The sequence below is a fragment of the Eschrichtius robustus genome, chromosome 10 (assembly GCF_028021215.1).
Source record: "Eschrichtius robustus isolate mEscRob2 chromosome 10, mEscRob2.pri, whole genome shotgun sequence".
In the NCBI taxonomy this organism is placed as follows: domain Eukaryota; kingdom Metazoa; phylum Chordata; class Mammalia; order Artiodactyla; family Eschrichtiidae; genus Eschrichtius; species Eschrichtius robustus.
In genome coordinates, this window is record NC_090833.1 from 5,701,497 (window position 1) to 5,727,055 (window position 25,559).

Sequence of the window (25,559 nt, forward strand, 5' to 3'; positions counted from 1 at the left end):
CATCTTTGATCATCCTCCGTTACTTATCCCATAACTGAAATTTCTGTATTCTTCTATATTATAAGCGTATTTCTTAAAGTGGGCAATAAGATTTCATGAAAAACAAGAAACCATACAAAATGTATTAGACTATGGAAAATAACAGGATGCCTTAAAAAAAATGTACAAACATACAATTTTGCATTTTCTTAGTTCATGTACCAAAACCCCGATACCCAACATAAATATAGGGATATAATCTTTCCAAACAACCTCTTTTTAAGGATCTGATTGAACTTTAATACCTATAAGACTCAATAGCTGTATGTTCTCCCACCTCCTGATGTGTTTGAATGCTTAGTATAATTTAACAGTGATGAGAATTACAGTGTTGATCTATCAAGTTCCTATTCGATTACCTTGAATAAGGTTTTATTTGAAAACAGTTTTAAATTGAGAGTAAACAATTTCTTAAAATCATTTTTCAGTTAAGGTCATAGCAAAACATCTGATATAAACAAATTAAATAAGTAATACCTTGAAGGACATAGATGTACTAACTTAAAATTAGAAAATCCAGAAATAATTTGTAGAGAAAAAAAAAAAGCTTCACTCTTTTTAAAGCATTAACTAGAAAAGCATTACAAAACTTTAAAAATTGAAATGATTTTATATTAAAAATATTCACTACCAAGAAAAACAGGAAAAATTGTGTGCAATTTTTGTTTAACTCTGCAACTTTCTGATTTAGAGGAAAAAAAACCCACGGAGATATAGGATTTAAAAATCATTCCCATGCAAAATTTGAATGTCGCCCCCGCCCCGCAAAAAAAAAAAAAAAAAAAAACCACAAAAGATTCAAACTAATCCTATATAAAAATGTAAAGTCTTAATATCCTAAACTACTGAATAGCACCTTACTTATATGAAAGACACATACATGGAGATTTCCCTTGGGGATGTCATCCATTCTCCTAGCTTTAAATACCATCTAGAACCCGGTGACCCCCAGGTTCTCTCACCAACTCGGATTGCTTCCCTGAATTCAGATTTGTAGACCCAACTGTGTATCTGTCATATCCACCTGGATGCCTAACACGCACTTCAGCTCCAGATCTTCATCCCCCAACCCATTTCCCCAAACCCCGCTCCTCTAGTTTACATTTCAGTAAAAGGCAACGCCATTTTTCCAGTTATTCAGTCCAAAAACGCTTGACTTCCCTCACACCCCACGTCTCATATCTAATATAAGAGCAAATCTAGTCTGCCATGCCTTCAGATATTCACAGAATCTGACCCTTCACCACCGCCACACCCTGGGCCAAGCCTTCACCATTCTCATCCAGGGTAGTGCCATCAACAGCCAAGTGGAATCCCTCCTTCCTCCTTTGCCTTCCTTCAGAACGTAGCAGCCAGAGAGATTTTATTAAAGCGTAAATCAGGCCCTGTTACTCCTCCCTCAAAATTCTCCCAACACATGAGTAAAAGTCAAAATTCTTGAAATGGACAACAAGGCCACATTCTCCTCCAGCCACCTCCCCCCACCCCCCATTTCATCCCCTACAACTCTCCTTCTGCCCTCTCTGCTCCAGCTACTCTAGGCTTCTCCGTGAACCTGCTAAGCAAGCTCTGCCTAGGGCCCTGTGCGCCCTGATTCCCCTCTGCCTGAAAGCCATCATTTCCATGGCTTGCTCCCTCACCTCCCTCCTCAGGTCTTTATTCAAATGCCACCTTCTCAGTGGGGCCTCTCTAGCCACCCTAACTAAAATCACCCCCCCCCCAATATTCCCTGCCCCCTTTTCTATGTTATTCTTCTCCTCAGCACCTACCACCACCTAATATACTCTATATTTTACTTATTTAGCTTATTTATGGTCTGTCTCCACCCACTAGAATGTAAGTTTAAGGAAGCGTTTTTATTCACTAATGTATCACCAATGACTAAAACACTACCTGGAACATAGTGTGAGCTCAATAAATATTTGTTGAAGAAAGAAGGACACACTAAGGTAAACAGGTTTACTAGTGAATGCTTTCGATCCTGTTTTACCAGCTTTCATAAAAGTGAATTTTCTTAGTCAAGACACCGAAATTTGGAAGGAACATATGGTCCCTGAAATAATATCATGGTTTCCTTTTTTTTTCCCCTGTACATATGACCAGCCCTTTGACCCTGAAAGATCCTAGCAAAAAGCTGCCATCTGCCCACTCCTTTCAGGTTCACCACCACCACGTAACACTATTCTTGGCTTCCAGATTCACGTCTGGTTCAACGTTGTATGTTATGGCTGCGAGTTTTTTAATCCAGTCTATACGGATGTTAACCAACTCTAGAAAGATCAGCCTGTGAGAGATCAAGAACCATTTGTTCCCCTAGAAAAAGAACACCCGAAGTCCAAAGAAATTGACTTGTCTTCAGTAAAACATGATCTGGGCAACTTCTTTCATTAAAAGGTGCTACAAAGAAGTGATTATTTGGTTGGGATGCCACCAATTTGGTTTTTAAACCCTCATAATTTGGGTATTACAAAATAAAACAAATATGTTGTAAAAGGTCTGGAATATCACAAATGCAAAGTAAAAAGGGAAAGTTCTCTGTGCTGTTCCACCTAAATCCCAGTTCCCTAGAGATTAACCACTATGTCAGTCTAAATCCTTCCACACTTTTTTCTGTGCATGTACAAATAAATAGTTAATTTTTGTTTTACAAAAATAGAGCCATACCATGCAGACTGATCCCCAAATTGCTTTTTTCCACTTACCATTACATGGGCATCTTTCAGTGTTGGTACTTTATAGTATGCTGGCAATACACATCCTTATATGACTTTCCTTTTTTTTTTTTTTTTTTTTTTTCAGCACGCCCTTATATGACTTCTTGATAAACTTTCTGTAGCAGCAGTTCTAAAACTTTATCTCATGACCACTTTACTCTCTTGAAAATTATATAGGACCCCAAAGTGCTTTTGTTTATATAGGTTATCTCACCAATATTTACCACAGTATAAATTTAAACTGAAAAATGTAAATCATTTATTCATTTGTTCACCTAAAAATAAACAGTTTATTAACACTGGAAAATAACTTGTTTTCCCCTGTTTATAGATAATTGTAGGTATTGTTCTTTGAAGCTACACCAAACTCGCTAAGTGGTAGTTTCTTAAACATTAGTTTTGAGTAGAATCTAAAACTCTACCAATTAATTTTTGTATTCTGTTACATTAAAATCCAATGGTCCATCTTGCACCTTGAATGAATCTTTTTTACCTGTGCCTGATTTTATAACATCATGTGTTGATCATTTAGAAAATATCAGTTCACTGAATTATGTAGATTTTCCAAATAATACATTCCATTGTAAGATATCAAAATAGCACATTTGTAAATATTACCACCAATCTCTACATCACAGTAGCAGATACAAGTTTTCCAAAACCCTAATTTTCGCTGGAAAGCAAAAATGTTATCATTGACAATAGACACTACCAGTTGTCTTCCTTGAAAGACTCTGTTATACATTTTTTAATCTGAATAACCATAGTTTGTCGGTAAAAATGGTAGTCCATGAAAAAAGTGGCAAGTTCAGCTCGCAACTAACCACTGCCCAAGCACTCTTCCTAGAAGACAACCAGCAAACAGAATTACTTCCCCGTTCATCCACAGAAGATTAACAAGATATATACACAAGAGTCGAGAGTTAGTAAAATTAATAATTTTTGCTGCTTCACCAGGAACGTTCTTAAGTGAAAACCAAAAAGAAAATTTTTTTTTTTTTTACTATGAGTGCATGGCATGAACGATACGATGGCTACCATAGTTAGTTGCCACAGCCTTGATTCATGCTTAGGAGCCTGCATTACTTTTGCACCAACAGAGGAAAGAGTGCAAGTAACGTCTTAGTATTGTGTTAATACGAAAAGTTTTAACCTCTGGACCCCCTGAAGGGGTATAAGGCACGTGTAAGGCACTACAGTGTTCTATACCAGGATAGTTTCCTAGAAGTGAGATTACTGGGTCACTGGTATGTACACTGCAGATTCTGATAAGTTTGGCCAAAGCTCTCCAAAAAGTCTGTACCAATTTTCACTAAGGTTGCATGATCATCACTAATCAAAAGTGTGAACAATTCACTTTATAAATCCTGAATTTGGGAAGCGCCATAACATATTACTATATTCGCCTGTCTAAAACCAATGCTAAAATATAACTAATGTTTCAAGGCAAAGTAAAATCCAAGTACTCAGATTATTTAGATGACGATTTCCGTTAAGAAAGTCAATCTCAACTGTCAAATGCAAGTTCACTGAATAGAGAACTTTGTTCACTGTAGTCACCCATTGTTAAGGGTATCTGTGATTGAATTTCAAAGTATATGCTACTTGCGCACACGTCCTACATTTGCTAATAGGGTGGGTGAGCTCAGTTGATATTTTAATATAAAGTACACAGTCTGAAAAATGTCAGGCTGTGACAGTACAAACAGGACCCTAATTAATTGGCGCATGGCTGTCCCCTGTCCCAGACATCAGTCTAAGCTGACACTTAGCATTAAAACTTCACACAAAATGACTGGACGTGACCGGTATAATATGTACTGTCGGCACTCAAATGCCAGTGACGTTCATAAAAATGTCAAAGACAACCTTTCTTGCCCCAAATGTCACATGAAACAGGGAGAGAGGAGGAGGAAAAAGCTCCATCCATGGCAAAGGAGTACTCCTGGCGTAAGGCGCAATAACTAGAAGCTGGGGGTCCTCAATTCACAAGGAATGCTGCCTCCCCCGCCTCGACTGTTCCCACATAGCTCCAAAGTGAGTATTTTCAAGTTCTACTTATGATTGAAAAGGTCAAGAATATTAGTGGCAACTAGGACCTGTGGTTTTTAACTTTGAGGGGAGCACAAACCCCTTTGAGGATATGGTAAAAGCTCCCTGTAGATAAAGTAGTAAAAGATCCCCGCACCGCAGGGGAAGGAAGAGCCCATGCGTTAGATCAGAGCAGAATCGTGGACTATGGCTCCTGAGAAACCACTTAAATCCAACCTCCTCCGGAAGGTGGAATAGTCAAATGGCTTGTCCAAGGTCAACGGTGAGTTAGAAGGGAAATCAGGCAAAAGTAACCAACTCAGAAGAGATTTTGAATAAAGCCATCCAGTGTCACCCAGTAACTTTTTCTTATACAAAGAAAGTTCCACCAGAAACTAAGAGATAACTACAGAAACAGAAGTTTTAAGTAAAACTGCAAAGAACCGACAACAAGTGCTGTGGCTCAAAAGTTCCTTAGGCATCCCGAGGCTGAAAACAGGACCAGGAAAGCTTGAAAAGCACTCACCATGTTCCACAAAAACATTGCAGTGTGGACCCCCATGCCTCGATGATTCTTTCTTCCCTGCTCCTTTGATAAAGTGCAGGGCAGGCAAACTTGGCCTTCTCTGGTCCCCAAGAACTTTTCCAGGCTGCTGGCCCATAAAGTAACGACAGGCACCCCTTTCCAGAAGAGGGTTCAAGATCTTTCAGAATGATCAGTGAGCTTAGAAGGAAAACGATCTATATGTGGGATTTCACATTCACCGCCATCTCCACAAGTCAGTAATTGAGGTCAATCACAAGACATCTCCCGCAGTGAAAGGAAGCGAAGATTTCAGGTTGACATATGTAAACAGAGGAGTTCAGATTATATTCGCAGTTTATCAATTCGAAGTCACGTAATTGCGATGTGATCCCAAAGTTTCTTGATTTTAAGTGTCTTTTACTGGCTGAGTAAGTTTCTTCCCTTTCAAGGAGAAAAACCTAAACAGAAATATTCACAGGGTGTGCTGTACAAGGGTCAGTAAGGCTAGAGTCATGTCGATTTCCACACATCAAGGAAACGTTGATCGTGTTTGGACGCTCCTCCAGAACTTTTCCTGGGGAAGTCACCCAGCCCCTATCTTGGTGTCTTCATCTTCCGACAAACTTCCTGCTGCACTAGCTGCCGCTCCTGCTTCTCTACCCCGCTCTCCGGAAAAGGACACGGGTCACCCCGACTTCAGCGAGAGCTGGCCCTCCACTCAGACGAGAAGGAATGCATTGCCAGCAACTTTTAAGTCCGCTTTTTAAAAGGCCTGTGAAACCAGTCCAAGCTTTTCCTTTGCATTAAAGTTTTTGGCTGGGCTGAGACTAAGGGGGCCGTAGGTGACATTGGAAGAAGTCAGGGCATGAGAGCCTCACGGGAGCAACCTGGGGGGAAGGGGAGGCCCCTTGACAGCAGGGATGGGATTTGAATGGGGAGCTCCGAGGCCAAACCTGGGGCCGGGAGTCGCAGCAAGGAGCGGCTCGGGGGCAAGAGGGAGGCTGCCGGGACGAGGCACGGGCGGCTTACTCCGGGGGCGACGCTCCTCCACGCCTCAGGAAACGGGGTGTCCTACCTAGGTCTGGGGAAAGAGACCACCCCGAGGGTCCCAGAGCCGGGGCGGGGCTGTAAGGGACGAAAGACTCTCGCGGCCCCGAAGGCGGGTCGCGGGCGGAGAGGGGGGGGAGGAGGCCCGGCTGCCTCAGCTGCTCCGAGCCTGGGGGGTCTCTGCCCGAAACACCCCCTCCCCCGGCCCCGGACGTTGCTACGGCCGCCGCCGCCAGGCAGTCACATCCCCCGGGCTCCGTCGCAGGACCCGACCTCCCCCCGCAGGTAGGGGCCGTGGACAACGGAAGGGCTCCTCAGCCGCAGGACCCGGGAACCGCCTCCGGCTCCAGCGCTGTTCAGGGACGGTCACCGACCCCCGCGGCCGCCATGATGGATTACGAGCCGCTCACAACGAGGCCAGGCCCCGCCCCCAGTGACGTCCGGTGCGCGCCGCGAGGTGACCGGGACCCTCCCGGCACCGCTTTCTGGGACGCCGCCGCGCCTTTCGGCTCTAGTCTTCCTGCCCTCCGGAGCCCAGCCCCGCACGACCTGTTAAATGTATTTTTTCCGAGCGCAAGGTGAGTGGTAAGGTAGCTCCCGCCTCCCCTGTACTGCCATTGGTCCCCGAGAATCCGGGTCAGATCACTCTCCTGCATCCCATTGGCCGTTAGGGACAGTACGGCTAGAGCTCCCAGCCAACCACTTTCGGCGTAGCCCGCAGGGCGTGCTGGGAGTTGTGGTCCTGCGGCGCCAGCCCCTGTCAGCGCTCGCCGGGGACTTGCCTTCTGCTCCCAGCTCCTGAGCTTCGGTCCCGCCCTCCTGGGAGCCGGTGGACTCTATCCGGCCTGGCGTAGGGCTGGCCGATGGCTCCCCTGAGCGGGTAGTTAAGACCGGCGAGGAACCAAAGCAAGGGGAAATGTGCGGATTGGATTTCCCCGAACTGGAGTTGGATTACTTCCTTGAGCCTCTTTAGGAGAGAAAATTTAGCTCGCCCCTGGAAACCGAGGTATTTGGTGACTTCACCGCCGTCCCTCACCCCCGACTTCCACCTTTAACTCCAAGAAGCATAAATATTAGAACTAGCGAAAAACAGACAACTGGAAAGCGTCCGACATTCTGCTAACGAATTCTTTCTTTGGAGTAGCAGGAAGCTCACCCATTAAAGAAACAGCACTTAAGAACCTTTCGGAGGCAAAACCAAGCACAATCGTAGATGTTTGGGTGAGAAGGAACCTTTGAGATTAATCTCAAACTCACACAGTGATGTATGTTAACTTCTGGGGGGGGGGGGGCGGTAAGATTAAACAATCTAATTTCAGAGGTGTACACATATTTACATGAAAACATGTTAGCCGAGATTGTTGAGTAGGCCTACAGAGCTAGCCGATGACCCGGACACACCAAACCCACACCTGCCATAACCCATTTTATGCAACCGAAATGTACCCTTGTCCCCAGTTCTTCACTCCATGTCTCCCCCAGAGCAGTGCACCTACCTTCCCCGGATATACCCATTTCTAAGGGGATCCACTCATCACAACACCTAGTCTATACTATGCTGTTATGCTTTTCATAAACTGTATTCTCATTTAGTCCTCACTCTAGCCCAGTGAGGCATGGATTGCTACCCCCCATATACAGATGAGGAAACCGAGTGAGATGTGACTTACTCAGGGTCACTGGCCTAGTGACGTGACAGTCACTATTTGAGGCCAGACTGATACTGCTCTAAAGCCCTTGATTTTTCCACTGTACCATTCAGTGTCAAGTAACTGTTGACTTAGTGTCAGACAGTTGATTGTTTAGAAGTTGCTACTGACAGTAGGGGGAAACCAGTTGCATTACGGGTGTTGTACATTCAGTTACTGAGCTGTGTATTTTAGAAATACTTTTGCTGGACTGGGAAATGGTGCTAATTTTATAGATATTGGCTTGAAGAAAAAATAGTCACTTGGAGGTCCTGAATGTGAAGCATGTGAAAATGTGTGCCCAAATTTAGAAGTGGGATTTATACTTAGATGTTAATTGGGTTAGCTTTGCTCTATCACTGAATAGTCTGGCTGACAGACTTGGTCCTGGCTTGTAGATCACTCTTCAAACTTCAACAACTTTGTTCCCTTTACTCACCCATTCTTATCCTGATTATCACCCTGATCTTTCTCTTTGAATTTTGCTTTTTATTCCTATTAATGCTTTCATCATTTCCTACACATCTTCATTCTTCACTCTCTAGTTTAGCTTAAAACTGAGCAATCAAATCAGAACTCTTACTAACCCACACTTCTTAAACTAATAATTCATTCACAAGCATTGTTGAGCCCCTGTGTACCACCGTCCTAGGTGCTGGGATAAAATTGAGGGGGGGACACAAACGGATTCATCCTTGTCCTGCCAGAGCAGACATGGGAGGGACAGGCAAGAAGTAAAATGAGTAAAATCCAAACCAAGTATTGGTCTCAGTGCTGGAAATAAAATTTCTGGAGCCCGTAACCTTTCACAATCAGTCCAACCCATTCTCTAAAGGGTTGCTTTATGACCCCTCTCTAGAGCTTAAACCTACTGATTCTTAGATGCTAATGAGCTTTAATGAAGTCACTTTAATTCTGTGAATGGCTTTCATTTATAAATGGGGGTCATATCAAACTTTACACGGTTATCATGAGGATCAAATGGGATCTTGTTTCCCACAAAGATTGAGACTATGCTTCCTGAAGTCTGGGTAGAAGCCAACGGCACTAGTTTTAGGTGAACCCCAAGCCCAGACTGTAATATTTTCTTCCACAGATGCACTGTGTAACACTGTAGAATGATAGTCTTAAGGACTTAAAACTAGAATCCTGAGCCCAGCAAATACCTGACAGTCAGAAGTAAATAAGTGTTGCCAAATTTGAACAAATCCCTTTAAGCTCATATATTCTATTAAAAGTGATTCAGTTCAGTCTAATTTTGTCCTCATGTTTATAAAGCAAAGCAACCCACAAGTTGCTACCGGGTTTCAGTACCCGTGTAAAAACGTCAGCTTTTTTTTAAAAACACCTACTGGAATTACACTTAACAAGGGCACCCTCTAGTGGGCCACAGAAAGTGGATAATCACCAAAAGGTGCTTTCAGACCTTTATATATTTCCACTTAGTAGGTAATCACTATTCAGAATATACTGAATGAACAGCAGAGGCTGGCAGCTTGGGAGACCAAGTGAGAAAGATAAACTTTCAACGAACCTCCATATGGTCCTGGTCAAAACCAACCCAAACCAGGGATGCAGGCTCCCATCCTTCCCCATTCCCTTCTCTTAAGGGGCACACAACCTGGAATGTGTTTCAGAAACAACAAGGGAGCAAATCCAAAGTTGCAACATAGCCTATACAGTATTCAGTTGTCTGCAAACTCCTCAAAACAGGTGATACACTTGGGATAGAAAAAAAAAAAAAATGAGAAAAAATTTGTCCGAATAATGTTATAAAGAAAAGACATACAATTTAACAAGAAAGAGCTGAGCTATATTTCAAAACTGTCAAATGCTCCACCTTACTCCTGAAACCGTCCTAGGTTTAAATTTTACTAGGTGACCCGAGTAGATTAGTTAGGTCTCTGTCAGAAGAATTCCTATCTCCCAAGCCTTCCTTCAACTGTACTCAGCTCCCAAGTATTACACAGAACACAAGAACAGAAAGTGATGCCACATTTATAAATATAAAAAAAATAGTTCACCAAACAGCACTCTCATATACTGACTTTAAAAGAATGTTTCCCAAAACCCAAATCAGGGCATCATTTTTAGATAGTCATCTGAAAAACAATGCATAGACATTCTAGCCTTTCCCACTGAGAACTTCAACAGCTTCTTTTTACCTTTTAACCCTGAATTATTGAACAGTTAATGCATTACTCCTTCAATTGTAGGAGGAAAACACCTTTTCTTTTCCCATCTCCATTTTTCTTAACTTTGTTTTCATGTTTATCAGAGTACCCAAAACATTCATTCTCTTTTATCAATAATTGAACTTCTTACAAATCATCCTTGAAGGCAGGACAGATTAAGGCAGCCTGGCGGGAATATACTCGCATCTATCACTAGGAGGAACACGCAATGGGAAATAAGATTCCCACCAAGCCAAAGGCTGCTTGGTTGCTTTATTCTTCCATTTGATTCTTGGGTTAACTTTACCAACTATATTCTTCAGTGCTGTACTCGCGCTGTAGAGGAGGTGGGAATGGAGGCCAAAACAGACAATTTGGGGGTCAGGGAGGCCACGTTTTTTATACAGGCAATTTCATGGGGCATTGTGCCTGGTGAGTTGATGGTAAGTACAGGACAAAAGATTCCTTGTATTATTCCAGGGTAGGAGTCCACTCGGCTGGAACACTGAGTGCTTTTAAGGCCTGAAACTACCCCTAGTACCAAAACTCTGTGGGCAACCCAAGGGGCCGGCAGTGCTGTTCACCTTCCCCCAGGCTTTGCCTTAAAACAGGAGAAAGCAGGTCTTGAGGGTGGAGGCAGCCCCTTGTAGGTAAAGTGATGAGCTCCCCAGGTCTTCACTGAGCTGCACATGGGGACCACCAAGCAAACTGTTCACTTTCAAGGACTGCTCCGGTCAGGTACACACAGTCCTGGCCTTCAGGTGCCTCTCCTTATCCCTCCTGTTCTAAAAGCCTCTGGCGTGTTTCCATCACAATTTCCTCCATTATTTCTGGCTTTAAGATGTCTTTGATCTGAAAAAGAAAGGAAAAAAGGTACTTGTTCAATCAATAAGCACACCATCAAGCCAATCCAAATGCAGAAACCAAGCATGGTTAACATGAACCTTCTGTTTTCCTTTCATGTATCAGAGGCTAAGTATTTGCAAGATATGATCTGCTAGAACCAGCTTAATAAATCAGCACGATTCTATGGGATACAGCTGACAAGAACAAAGATGTTACTCTGGCAGTCACTAGAAAGACAGCTAAAACTTGGGATGGGCAAGATGAAGTCCAGGGGGTCGCTGTTGTAAATTAGCCCCACCTGGCACCTCCAAAGGCCCACAAATCCTTACACTGACATTAGACATTGAGGATATTACTAGCAACTCGGCGAAAGCTCTCCAGACACTCAACAAGGCTGTCCACCAGATCAGTTCACACGGATGGACATGGTTAAGGTATGTGGGAGACGTGCCTGCTGTCTGAGGAAACATGGAGCAGATGACACTTAAGGCTGCTCACAGATCAACAAGGAAAAGGGAAGCCCCGGGTAGAGTACCTGATGTGGAAGGGATGCTTCATAGCAATACAGGATACTGGTATCATACAGCAGCATTCTCTGAGTTGCCAGCGAGATGATGCAGTTCCGAAGCCGGGAGATCACCTCTCGATCAGCAAGGGAGACAGGCTACCAGGGGATGCCAAGGGGAAGGGGAGGGAAATAGAATCAGGACCAAAAGAAGCGAATGGTTACAGCAAATCCCAGGAATCATTTATAACTGAGGCAGTATCACTCTGGGACTCCAAACCAATCAAACAGCTAACTCCAAGGGAGATTAAAAAGGACGGCTTCTTCAGTGGCTCTTGGGCTATTACCCTGCAACTTTGCCATCTCTGCCAACAAAGATCAAACCAGGCGCTGATTTCATCTCTTGAGAACAAGAGAGGGCGACACAATGTTTCGATGGAAATTCAAACTATAGCAATGCGGCAGATAGATAAGAGAGCGTCCCCACCCGCCACAGAAGCACAGCACCGACTAAGTGCCGCTCCATCCCAACAGTGACAATGGCGTTTACTCACCTCCAGGTTTGCGATGAAGCCCCCTGCATCCTCTTCTTTGTGCTCAGGTGTTGGGTAGATCCAGATGAAGCCGTTGTTGCCCAGAATCACTGACGCACCGCATGGCAAGTCATGGAAGTGAGTCTTCTGCCGTTTCACTAGGGAGGGGGAGACCTGAACCAAAACGCCCTGACCTAGCTAAAAAAGTATATTGTAAATTCAGTCACTGTAGGGTCATCAGAGAGGTAACTTAAAAGCAGAGTACAGGATATGTCCTAGTTAGACTGGCATCAGGGTCCTTCCTGTTGATAACTGCCCCTACATGCACATACATAGTAAATACAGAGAACACTTCCGGATGCATTAAGTTGTTTACATATCCCAACAGAAGGTAACTTTCCATCTCTTCTCTACCATTTATTTTCCTTTGCAGTCGTCTTCACATTCTAATCCAGGGCTGGTGCCACAGCTGTTAGAGAAGCTGGAGCCAATGAGGACGTGGGCTCGAGCCTCCTGTGGGTCAAGGAGCACTATTTTGTTCCACCTTGACCCCAACCACCCATCCTGCCCACGAGATACGCCATTGGACAAGGCGACTCTCCTAGGCTGAGTGCAAATCCATCCCTGGTCCCGGCAGGTCGGCTCAAGGCCCACATCCTGCTGAGGGGGCGTCTATTACAGGACCCGGGCCCACGAAGGTTAGCACGTGCAGTGCAGCTGCTTCCTCTCCTGCTTCAAGGATGTGAGCATGATTGGCTGTAGCCACTCCACTGAGGACAGAGGTTTTTGTTCCACTCAGAAAATGAGAACGTTCACCCAGAGAAAGGCAAGAGACTGATAAATCATAATTTGTTTTGGAAAGTATGCTGTCATTAAAAAAATAAATAGCCTCCATACTGTCACCTTAAATAAGAAAAGTGGTAAAATTTCATTTAGAGGCTCAAGTGACAAGCCCATCTTTCCTAACAATAATATCCATTTTATTGACTGGACGTGTGCCTAAGGGCTGAGGCCATCCTACTTCATCAGTACATGACCTCCCTTTGTTCTCAGCACAAATGCAATGCAAAGCTGCCACGCCCCTTGGGAGAGAGCAGAGACAGCAGGGCTGCAGGGCCCGGGGTCCAGGGTCATAGGGGCTCTTCTGCCAGAACAATCTCCTCCGTAGAAAAAGGGTTAAGAATTGTCATCCTTTATGATGCTACCGGCCCTTGACTGTGTGAATCAGTGTGTAGGCTGCCAGCCTGATAAGGCTTGACTTCTGGGGGGCTTTAGGTCAGAATTCCAGAGAGCACTGGGGATTGGGAAATGGATTTGAAGTCTCAGTCAGCAAATGAGAACAGCCAGAGCCCAACTTACTTTCCCGTATTTGAGACTCCTCGTGTGCAGAGAGACAGCTCCATCAGAGAACACTGCCTGGACCTCAGCCTGGCCGGGTGATGAAGGAACAAACACTTTCACGTCACCTGCGTCCCTGGCTCCCCCCTCCATCCTTTCCTCTCATGGCCAAGAGTCCCGCCCAAAGTCGTAGATGGACCCGGAGGTCACACTGCTGTGACCTAACCTGTCCCCCTTGGCTGTCATGAATACTCTGACATGAACACCACCTTTTCTACTCCCTCGGATAAAAGTTAACATCGCGGGTGGGGTTAATGGTGGACTCTGGGAGGGCTCACACCAAGTAGTACTTCCCAGAACTTCTGCTGCCAGTGTCCTTGTCCTCACGGTGAGACACAGCCACCCCCCGCCTCTGCAGGAGACCCTCCAACACTAGCAGATCGAGATAGCCTCATCCACCAGAGGGCAGACAGCAGAAGCAAGAAGAACTACAATCCTGCAGCCTGTGGAACAAAAACCACATTCACAGAAAGACAGACAAGATGAAAAAGCAGAGGGCAATGTACCAGATTAAGGAACAAGATAAAACCCCAGAAAAACAACTAAATGAAGTGGACATAGGCAACCTTCCAGAAAAAGAATTCAGAATAATGATAGTGAAGATGATCCAGGACCTTGGAAAAAGAATGGAGGCAAAGATCGAGAAGATGCGAGAAATGTTTAACAAAGACCTAGAAGAATTAAAGAACAAACACACAGAGATGAACTATACAATAACTGAAATGAAAATACACTAGAAGGGATTAATAGCAGAATAACTGAGGGAGAAGAACGGATAAGTGACCTGGAAGACAGAATGGTGGAATTCACTGCTGCGGAACAGAATAAAGAAAAAAGAATGAAAAGAAATGAAGACAGCCTAAGAGACCTCTGGGACAACATTAAATGCACCAACATTCGCATTATAGGGGTCCCAGAAGGAGAAGAGAGAGAGGAAGGACCCGAGAAAATATTTGAGGAGATTATAGTCGAAAACTTCCCTAACGTGGGAAAGGAAATAGCCACCCAAGTCCAGGAAGCGCAGAGAGTCCCAGGCAGGATAAACCCAAGGAGAAACACGCCAAGACACACAGTAATCAAATTGGCAAAAATTAAAGACAAAGAAAAATTATTGAAAGCAGCAAGGGAAAAATGACAAATAACATACAAGGGAACTCCCATAAGGTTAACAGCTGATTTCTCAGCAGAAACTCTACAAGCCAGAAGGGAATGGCACGATATACTTAAAGTGATGAAAGGGAAGAAACTACAACCAAGATTACTCTATCCAGCAAGGATCTCACTCAGATTCGATGGCGAAATCAAAGCTAAGAGAATTCAGCACCACCAAACCAGCTCTACAACAAATGCTAAAGGAACTTCTCTAAGTGGGAAACACAAGAGAAGAAAAGGACCTACAAAAACAAACCCAAAACAATTAAGAAAATGGTCATAGGAACATACATATCGATAATTACCTTAAACGTGAATGGATTAAATGCTCCAACCAAGACACAGGCTTGCTGAATGGATACAAAAACAAGACCCATATATATGCTGTCTACAAGAGACCCACTTCAGACCTAGGGACACATACAGACTGAAAGTGAGGGGACGGAAAAAGATATTCCATGCAAATGGAAATCAAAAGAAAGCTGGAGTAGCAATACTCATATCAGATAAAATAGACTTTAAAATAAAGAATGTTACAAGAGACAAGGAAGGACACTACATAATGATCAAGGGATCAGTCCAAGAAGAAGATATAACAATTATAAATATATATGCACCCAACATAGGAGCACCTCGATACATAAGGCAACTGCTAACAGCTATAAAAGAAGAAATCGACAGTAGCACAGTCATACTGGGGGACTTTAACACCTCACTTACACCAATGGACAGATCATCCAGACAGAAAATTAAAAAGGAAACATAAGCTTTAAATGACACAACAGATCAGATAGATTTAATTGATATTTATAGGACATTCCATTCATAAACAGCAGATTACACTTTCTTCTCAAGTGCGCACGGAACATTCTCCAGGATAGATCACATCTTGGGCCACAAATCAAGCCTCAGTAAATTTAAGAAAATTGAAATCATATCAAGCATCTTTTCTGACCACAACGCTATGAGATTAGAAATCAATTACAGGGAAAAAACGTGAAAAACACAAACACATGGAGGCTAAACAATACGTTACTAAATAACCAAGAGATCACTGAAGAAATCAAAGAGGAAATCAAAATATACCTAGAGACAAATGACAATGAAAACACGACGATCCAAAACCTATGGGATGCAGCAAAAGCAGTTCTAAGAGGGAAGTTTATAGCAATACAATCCTACCTCAAGAAACAAGAAAAATCTCAAACAATCTAACCTTACACCTAAAGGATCTAGAGAAAGAAGAACAAACAAAACCCAAAGTTAGCAGAAGGAAGGAAATCATAAAGATCAGAGCAGACATAAATGAAATAGAAACAAAGAAAACAATAGCAAAGATCAATAAAACTAAAAGCTGGTTCTTTGAGAAGATAAACAAAATTGATAAACCATTAGCCAGACTCATCAAGAAAAAGAGAGGACTCAAATCAATAAAATTAGAAATGAAAAAGGAGAAGTAACAACTGACACTGCAGAAATACAAAGCATCCTAAGAGACTACTACAAGCAACTCTATGCCAATAAAATGGACAACCTGGAAGAAATGGACAAATTCTTAGAAAGGTATAGCCTTCCAAGACTGAACCAGGAAGAAATAGAAAATATGAACAGACCAATCACAAGTAATGAAATTGAAACTGTGATTAAAAATCTTCCAACAAACAAAAGTCCAGGACCAAATGGCTTCACAGGTGAATTCTATCAAACATTTACAGAAGAGCTTACACCCATCCTTCTCAAACTCTTCCAAAAAATTGCAGAGGAAGGAACACTCCCAAACTCATTTTATGAGGCCACAATCACCCTGATACCAAAACCAGACAAAGATACTACAAAAAAAGAAAATTACAGACCAATATCACTCATGAATACAGATGCAAAAATCCTCAACAAAATACTAGCAAACAGAATGCAACAACACATTAAAAGGATCATACACCATGATCAAGTGGGATTTATCCCAGGGATGCAAGGATTCTTTAATATACATGAATCAATCAATGTGATACACCATATTAACAAATTGAAGAAAAACCATATGACCATCTCAATAGATGCAGAAAAAGTTTTTGACAAAATTCAATACCCATTTATGATTAAAAACTCTCCAGAAAGTGGGCATAGAGGGAACCTACCTCAACATAATAAAGGCCATATACGACAAACCCACAGCAAACATCATTCTCAATGGTGAAAAACTGAAAGCATTTCCTCTAAGGTCAGGAACAAGACAAGGATGTCCACTCTCACCACTATTATTCAACATAATTTTGGAAGTCCTAGCCATGGCCATCAGAGAAGAAAAATAAATAAAAGGAATACAAATTGGAAAAGAAAAAGTAAAACTGTCACTGTTTGCAGATGCCATGATACTATACATAGAGAATCCTAAAGATGCCACCAGAAAACTACTAGAGCTAATCAATGAATTTGGTAAAGTTGCAGGATACAAAATTAATGCACAGAAATCTCTTGCATTCCTATACACTAATGATGAAAAATCTGAAAGAGGAATTAAGGAAACACTCCCATTTACCACTGCAACAAAAAGAATAAAATACCTAGGAATAAACCTACCTAGGGAGACAAAAGATCTGTATGCAGAAAACTATAAGACACTGATAAAAGAGATTAAAGATGATACAAACAGATAGAGAGATATACCATGTTCTTGGATTAGAAGAATCAATATTGTGAAAATGACTATACTACCCAAAGCAATCTACAGATTCAATGCAATCCCTATCAAATTACCAGTGGCATTTTTTACAGAACTAGCACAAAAAGTCTTAAAATTTGTACGGAGACACAAAAGACCCCGAATAGCCAAAGCAGTCTTGAGGGAAAAAAACGGAGCTGGAGGAATCAGACTCCCTGACTTCAGACTATACTACAAAGCTACAGTAATCAAGACAATATGGTACTGGCACAAAAACAGAAATATAGATCAATGGAACAGGATAGAAAGCCCAGAGATAAACCCACACACCTATGGTCGACTAATCTATGACAAAGGAGGCAAGGATATACAATGGAGAAACAAGAGTCTCTTCAATAAGTGGTGCTGGGAAAACTGGACAGCTACATGTAAAAGAGTGAAATTAGAACACTCCCTAACAACATACACAAAAAAAAACTCAAAATGGATTAAAGACCTAGATGTAAGACCGGACACTATAAAACTCTTAGAGGAAAACATAGGAAGAACACTCTTTGACATAACTCACAGCAAGATCTTTTTTGATCCACCTCCTAGAGTAATGGAAATAAAAACAAAAATAAACAAATGGGACCTAATGAAACTTAAAAGCTTTTGCCCAGCAAAGGAAACCATAAACAAGATGAAAAGACAACCCTCAGAATGGAAGAAAATATTTGCAAACGAATCAACGGACAAAGGATTAATCTCCAAAATATATAAACAGCTCATGCAGCTCAATATTAAAGAACAAACAACCCAATCCAAAAATGGGCAGAAGACCTAAATAGACATTTCTCCAAAGAAGACATACAGATGGCCAAGAAGCACATGAAAAGATGCTCAACATCACTAATTATTAGAGAAATGCAAATCAAAACTACAATGAGGTATCACCTCACACCAGTTAGAATGGGCATCATCAGAAAATCTACAAACAACAAATGCTGGAGAGAGTGTGGAGAAAAGGGAACCCTCTTGCACTGTTGGTGGGAATGTAAGTTGATACAGCCACTATGGAGAACAGTATGGAGGTTCCTTAAAAAACTAAAAATAGAATTACCATATGACCCAGCAATCCCACTACTGGGCATATACCCAGAGAAAACCATAATTCAAAAAGACACATGCACCCCAATGTTCATTGCAGCACTATTTACAATAGCCAGGACATGGAACCTAAATGCCCATCAACAGATGAGTGGATAAAGAAGATGTGGTACATATATACAATGGAATATTACTCAGCTATAAAAAGGAACGAAACTGGGTCATTTGTAGAGACGTGGATGGATCTAGAGACTGTCATACAGAGTGAAGTAAGTCAGAAAGAGAAAAACAAATATATTAACGCATGTATGTGGAACCTAGAAAAACGGTACAGATGAACCGGTTTGCAGGGCAGAAATTGAGACACAGATGTAGAGGACAAACGTATGCACACCAAGGGGGGAAAGCGGCGGGGGGGTGGGCGTGGTGGTGGGATGAATTGGGAGATTGGGATTGACATGTATACACTGATGTGTATAAAACTGATGACTGATTTAAAAAAAAAAAATTGATGACTACTAAGAACCTGCTGTATAAAAAAATAAATTTCAAAAATTCAGATAAATAAATAAATAAACAAAAATATAGATCAGTGGCTTTCAAACTTTTCTTTATACAACCCACAGTAAGAAGCATATTTTACTCAGAGTACATGTATCTGTGATTGTGTAAGCAACTGAAACAAAAGTTTTACCAAACAATATCTTTCTTATAGTTTCATTAAAAAAAAAAAAAAAAAAAGTTAACATCACTAAGAAAATTTGAGCTAGCTTAAAGCATGGGCCACCGTAAGTTACAAGACCCAAAGACATGCCTGAGCAGCAGCAGGTCCGAACAAGAGCTGGAGGGTCAGCTGGGTTAAGGAGACAGAGAAAGGCTGTAGCAGAGCCCTTCACACCCAGTCAAAGACTCAGATCCCTGCCAGGATTACATGTTTCTCGTGTGGGAGACCTACAGTTTAAGCCCGAATTGCCAGCTCCACAGCAAACATAAAGATGCTGGAATGCAAGGTACAGGATACACTGATAAGGTCCCCTTCCTGCAAGAAACCTCTCATCGCCAGCTCATCTTTTGCAGATCTTCTCCTCTGAAATACACAAAGAGATGGCCACGTTATGGAAGTCAGATCCTAAAGGAAGATCTCTCTCCATCCATCTCTTCTTTCTCTTTCACTTCCTCCCGAGATCTCTGAAGGCAGCCACAATGTTCACACACCAGAGTAGGTAACCTGTACCACTGAAGGAAGACAAAGTGACAACCACTACTTTCCGTCTTACAGACCTTCCCACGGCTCCTCTTCTCCTTCCTCTGAATAATATTCAAACTCCTTACGTGATATTCAAAACCCTCCCAATCTAGACCAGGCCCCTTTTCCACGCTTACCTTCTGTAGAGGCCCTCCACGCTCCAGCAGAACCAGACTACCTCCAGCTTGACTGTATCTTTGCTCACACATTTCCCTTTATCTCAGATTCCCTGAACTCATCATTAAAATTCTACCCATCCTTCAAGGATCAACTCCAACACTCATCTTTCCTATGAGCTTCTCTCCGGGAACTTAATCACTCCTTTCGTACAATCACACGCTTGTTTATTCTTGGACTGCCGGGTATTCAGACCAGTTATTTCATATCCCCTGCTAGTCTAAGCTCTTTCAGGAACTCAGTCGTGCCTCCTGGATCTTGGCATTCTCCAGAGAGCCTAGCACAGTGAGCCTCTCTATAGATAGATGCTGGCCTGAAGGTAAAGCTGAACCACTGCATTTTATAAAAGGAGGCAGCTTAGGTCCTGTGGTTGTCTGGAATAATAAAATGCTACTCAATTCATGAAAAGCTAATCTAAACACAACTTTTCAAGGAACACTTTCACTGAGCAAAGCTGATACACCCAGAAAAGGAAAATTATTAGCACCAAGCATCTGAGAGCTTCTCTCAACTCTCTTTTGGGATCGCTCCCCATGGACATTCCAGATCCTACCATATGCCAGTTGCTGCCTAAGTTGGGAGGCCTGGGCCAAGTGAAAAGCCTACACGTACATCAAGGTAGCAAACTGCCTTGTAAAAGTGGCAACCTCAGGGTAAAGCAAAGTTCTCTGGTGGAGCAAAGAACCCCAGAGCTCTCGCCAGCAAACTATACAGTCCCAGCCAGAGACCCTTACCAGCTCTCCTCCGGGAAGGTTCATGGATGAGAGAAGCAAGACTGAATCCAGCCTGGAGTTGGTCTCCACCTTCCACCTCTTCTGTTGAACCTACAAAGAAAGAAACCCCACACCTGGACACATACTCCAGGGGCCAGAGCTCACACTGTAAATGACCAATAATTCCAAATGTAACAAACTGTTGACATCAAAGGTCACATGAGAGCCAAACACAACGAATGCCTAGTTAGCATAAATGCATGTAGAATGACTATGCTATTCATTAGATCACCAGCCTGCTTTTACTTTGTAAAAACCAATCAGATACACTTTACCTCTGTGATTCTCCCCACTACAATGTCTCCCACTTCACCATGGTATCTGAAAGATAAAACAGAAGGTCCTCCATCAGTGAAAAGACTTCATTACAAGACCAAGTTACCATTTGAGATTTCAGTTAAACAGGGATGAAGGCCTTGATGAGGCACCACATTTAGTAAATTCACATAACTATGCTGGTTGGACTTATTCTCAGGAACTGATGACTTCAAACGTCCTATATGTACGAAGTCTCCATTAACTAACTATTCTTAAACCATTTATTGCAAATAGTTCATTAAGCCTGAAACCTCTGTTTTGTTAATTACATGAAAGTGAGGGACTTCCCCGGCGGTCCAGTGGTTAAGACTCTGCCTTCCGATGCAGGAGGCGCGGGTTCGATCCCTGGTCGGGGAACTAAGATCCCACATGCGTGGGGTGCGGCCAAAAACTTAAAACAATAAATAAATAAATAAAAAGAAAATGATAAACATGGAATCTTTTCTGGTGGGCTCTGGAACACAGACGGGTTCTGCATCAGCCAGAGGAGGAGAAAGGAAACTGAGACAGGACACCGCCCAAACCAGTCTGCTCACCGTGCCCCCTCCCACTGGCTGCCTGTCTCAGGCCCCTTTGCTAGTTCCTCATCCCAATTCTAATGAGGACGTGTTCCATGCCGAAGGCGCGCAGTCCTTGGACCTCTTCTCTTTTCAGCCCATGCTCACTTGGTGAGCTCATCCAGCCTAATGACTTTAAATACCACTAATGAGTACACCACTCCCCTCAATTCCAGACTCTAGTCAACTGCTGGCTACCCAGCACCTCCATTTACGTGACTAATAGGAATTTGCAAAAGTAACACACCTACAACAAAGCTTTCCACCAGCCCCCTTCACTCCCCCATAGCAAACTGAAACTCTCCCAGTTGTCACGAGCTCAGGAAATGGCAACTCCACCCCTCCAGTGGCTCAAGCCACAATCCTTGGAGGAACCCTTGATCTCTCTCAATCTCTCGCTCTCTGTCTCTCTCTCTCATGCTCCAGGACAAGTCCAGCAGCAGATCCTACTACCTCGACCTTTACGATATAGGCAGAAAATAAAAGGCATCCAAATTGGAAAGGAAGACTATCTCTTCTCTATATAGGACATGGTCCTATATAGAGAAAATGCCAAGGAATATAAAATCCAACACATTTTCATGATTAAAAAACCACTCAGAACACAAAACATACTCAAAACAGTACATTAATCTGTCTCCCTAACCCTGCCCCTATCCCCCCACCTCCCCGGCCGCCCACAGCAGCCAGAGTGATTTTATTAAAACAGAAGTCAGATCATGTCCCTCCTCTGCTCCACCTCCTCCAGTGGCTTCCTAGATTACAGAGTGGAAGTCGAAAATGTTTATTGTGGCTACAAGGCAGACAAACTGCCTACCTCACCTCTCTGCCTGCATCTGCTCCTACCCCTCGCCTGCTCACTCTGTTCCAACCCCACTGGCTTACATTCTGGGGCTGACCTTCACTGAGCCCTTCTAGGTAGGAGGCTCTGTGTAAGTACTTTACATGCACTGTTTCAATGAATTCCATTGAAAATCCTACAAGGTAGGTCATGCTAGGTCTCATTTTGCAGAGGAGGGAACCAAAGTTTGGAGAGGTCAGGTAACACAGGGAAACCTTTGAAGCCCGCGCTTACCTGTAGTCATCTATACCCTTCCTATAGCCATGTTCCCAAAATCCCAGACCTACAGAACGACAGAGCAGGCCGGGATGGGGGTGGAGGGTATGTCGTGGCAGAAGACCTGGCTGTGCAACTCGGATGCCACAAGAGAATACACACCTTTTGTTCTCACCTGGTTTTCAAAGCTTTCACACAGACCAACTTGTTTACTCTCTCCACAGAGCCAGCCACAGATGCAATGAGCTTCTCTTCCCCCATATAGGTCCCATGGCCCCTGTTGCAAGAGGAAGATACAAAGAATACCAGGGTAACACTTGAGGTGACCTCTCGCATCAAGACCAGTGTGTTCCTCAAACCTAACAGACTTCTCCTGCCCTTAAAGGCAGGCTTTTGCCCTGGTTGCCATCTCTTCCTAAAACACTCCTTCTTTAGACAGCGACGTGGACATCTCCCTCATTCTACTCAAGTCTACTCAAATGTCACTTTCTCCACCAGACCTTCCTCGACTATCCCATTTATAATAGTCACCCACCCTGCTGCTGCCACCACTACCATATCCCAACTACGCTCCACTCACCCTGCTTGGCTTTTAAGTTTTTCTATTGCATTTATCGCCAAACATTCTGAATAACGTATTTGCTTGTCGTGCTTATTGTTTGTTATCTGTCTCTCCCAAGTAGAATATAAACTTCACCAGGACGTTGACTTCCACTTTGTTCACTGTTGTACCCCAAGCACACATATACTGAATGCATGAATAAAGGACTGAATCTTAAGATTTCCTGGGACCCAATAACCCCAAACTAAGAGGTTAAAGGGCAACGGTATAAATGCTGTACCTCTCCTGTATGTACAAGTGTACCCCCGCCCAAAAAAAGGCTGAGATAACCACTAGTGTTTCTCTATGATGGTGACAGAACGGTGAGTTTTGCTTCTTTTCGTAATTATTACCTAATTTAATCCTCACAACCTTATCGAATCGTTAATGTTATTATCACTAGTTTACAGATGAGGAAACCGGCCTCGGAGAGACAATACAGCCAATAGTATTGTGATAGCAGCAGGACTGGGACTCCAGCTGTCCAACTCAAGGGCCTGCCCTCTTAACGACAACATACGGTACTGCCCTCAGATTCAAAGGTGGAGATTTGGGTGCATATAACAATGTATTTGTACGCCCTAAGCCCAAACAATGACTCGTTCCAAAACCGTGCCCCTGGCTAGGAGAAGACGCTGAGGGATAAGGGCGCCAAGTCAAAAACGCCCACCGCCTCCCGGCCTAAAACTGTTAAGAGGCCCCAGCTCCTAACCCACCCCAGTTTTCCAAGTCCTCAACGAGGAAGGCTCAGGATCTGGGCCTCAGGCAGAGGACCCACGAGTCGCGGCCACCAGAGGTCAAGAGAGGAAGGTTTCGGGAGACTGGGGCAAATGCAGACGAGGACACACAAGATGCAGGGGGTAAGAAGTCCGAAGCCTAGAAAACGAGGCGACTGAGATGCTCAGCAGATGTGCCCCGGGTACCACGGGAACTTAGATGCAAGAGAGCACAGGCCCGGGTTTCACGTGGAGAGCAATGTAGCCGCCCCTTGTGGCCCAGAGTCCCCCACGTCCCCACGTACCGCATGAAGCCTGTGTCCGTGGTGATCGTGTCCCCCGGCACTACCAGGTGTTTTTTCGTTTCACGGCCCAGGCTCTCGCTAAGAGGCTTGCGAGCCACGGGAAGCCTCATCTCCATCGCCATCTTGACGTCAATAACCTGCGCAGGCGCAGCCCGACTCGGAGTCGCAATATCCGCCTCCGCAATTCCCGCCCTTCGCTCTTAGGGGCGGGGCAGGGCGGGGCCTCAGAGCAGCCGCCAATGGGAACTCACGGTCTGGCTGCCATATTGACTATTGTCAACCATTAGGTTAACATGAAGGGAATGAAGGAGTCGAGATGCCATTTTTATTATTGGCAAGGCTGCCTTTGCGGAGTAATAAAAATCTCAAGTTGTATGATGTATTGACTTTTCACCAAAACTCTCTTGTACTCGTCATCCCAGTTATTGTTTTACAGGGTTAGAGATAATTGAGAAATGGGCCTCAGAGTTTCCTTCCAACTCTAAGCTGCTAAAATCTCATTTTTGGGAGGACTTCCCTGGTGGCGCAGTGGTTAAGAATGCACCTGCCTAATGCAGGGGGACGCAGGTTTGAGCCCCGGTCCTGGAAGATCCCACATGCCGCAGAGCAACTAAGCCCACGTGTCACAACTACTGAGCCCATGTGTTGCAATTACTGAAGCCCGTGAACCTAGAGCCTGTGCTCTGCAACAAAGAGAAGCCACTGCAATGAGAAGCCTGTGCACAACAATGAAGCTTGTTGCAATTAGAGAAAGCCCGCGGGCAGCAACGAAGACCCAACGCAGCCAAAAATTAATTAATTAATTAATTTTTTTTTTATTAATTTTTTTTAAGTCCTTATCTTAAAAAAAAAAAAAATCTAATTTTTTGGGTATGAGATTGCCCAGGAGCATCAGGAGGTGGGATATACAGAAAACATCATTTGGACAGAGAGAAGAGCCCCTTTTCGTACTGTTAACTAGTGGCCCCTGTGTTCTACATACTGCTGCCTCATGGGCGCTTGTTCAGCACCAACCATCACCTACACCCCCAAACAATGCTCCAGGTGCTGTTTCCATTCTTTCTTAAGTGAGCTGATTTCCCTAGTATTTCTTTTGAAAAAACAAGGAACCATCTAAGAAGACATTCAAACCTTGCCAGAAGGGTGTATTTGGCAGGGAGGACAAATGCACACATAATACGAAGATCTTCGCTTGTATTTACTCATACAGTGAATTGAGCCAGGAGCTGTTCTAAGGGTTCCGTGATGAACAGATAGATGGATGTGTGGCTTTATCTCTGGGCCAGGAGCATTTCCCTCATTTCTCTCCCTGCTTCCCACTACCCTCTCCCTCACCTTTCCCCTGCATGGTTTATAGCATCCACAACAGACTGAGTTTCAACCTCAGGGAATTGGAGATGATAATTCT

The 25,559-nt window shown here is 43.5% G+C and overlaps 3 protein-coding genes across 5 annotated transcripts in view; all 3 read right to left on the reverse strand.

The window, feature by feature from the left end:
- ABL1 (ABL proto-oncogene 1, non-receptor tyrosine kinase) overlaps positions 1-6,023 on the reverse strand; it is a 131,145-nt gene extending 125,122 nt beyond the window's left edge. For 2 of the 3 annotated variants that reach the window (XM_068553879.1, XM_068553878.1), the window contains exon 1: positions 5,311-6,022. In XM_068553879.1, coding sequence (XP_068409980.1) covers positions 5,311-5,446 — 136 coding nt within the window. In that variant the 5' untranslated portion in view covers positions 5,447-6,022. Of the gene's footprint in view, positions 1-5,310 lie in introns of all 3 variants that reach the window. The other variant, XM_068553876.1, reaches the window with a different exon arrangement.
- Positions 6,024-6,052: 29 nt separating this feature from the next.
- Positions 6,053-6,938, reverse strand: LOC137770856 (uncharacterized). The gene has a single exon (XM_068553880.1). The coding sequence runs from the start codon at positions 6,157-6,159 to the stop codon at positions 6,061-6,063; it is 99 nt and encodes a 32-aa protein (XP_068409981.1). The 5' UTR covers positions 6,160-6,938; the 3' UTR covers positions 6,053-6,060.
- A 2,898-nt stretch (positions 6,939-9,836) lies between these two features.
- Positions 9,837-24,277, reverse strand: EXOSC2 (exosome component 2). The gene is made up of 9 exons (XM_068553203.1): positions 24,152-24,277; positions 22,705-22,806; positions 20,873-20,918; positions 20,559-20,648; positions 19,423-19,488; positions 13,463-13,531; positions 12,125-12,301; positions 11,601-11,729; positions 9,837-11,071 (listed from the first exon to the last, which is right to left on the reverse strand). The coding sequence occupies exons 1-9, from the start codon at positions 24,271-24,273 to the stop codon at positions 10,991-10,993; spliced, it is 882 nt and encodes a 293-aa protein (XP_068409304.1). The 5' UTR covers positions 24,274-24,277; the 3' UTR covers positions 9,837-10,990.
- Between the last annotated feature and the right edge of the window lie 1,282 nt (positions 24,278-25,559).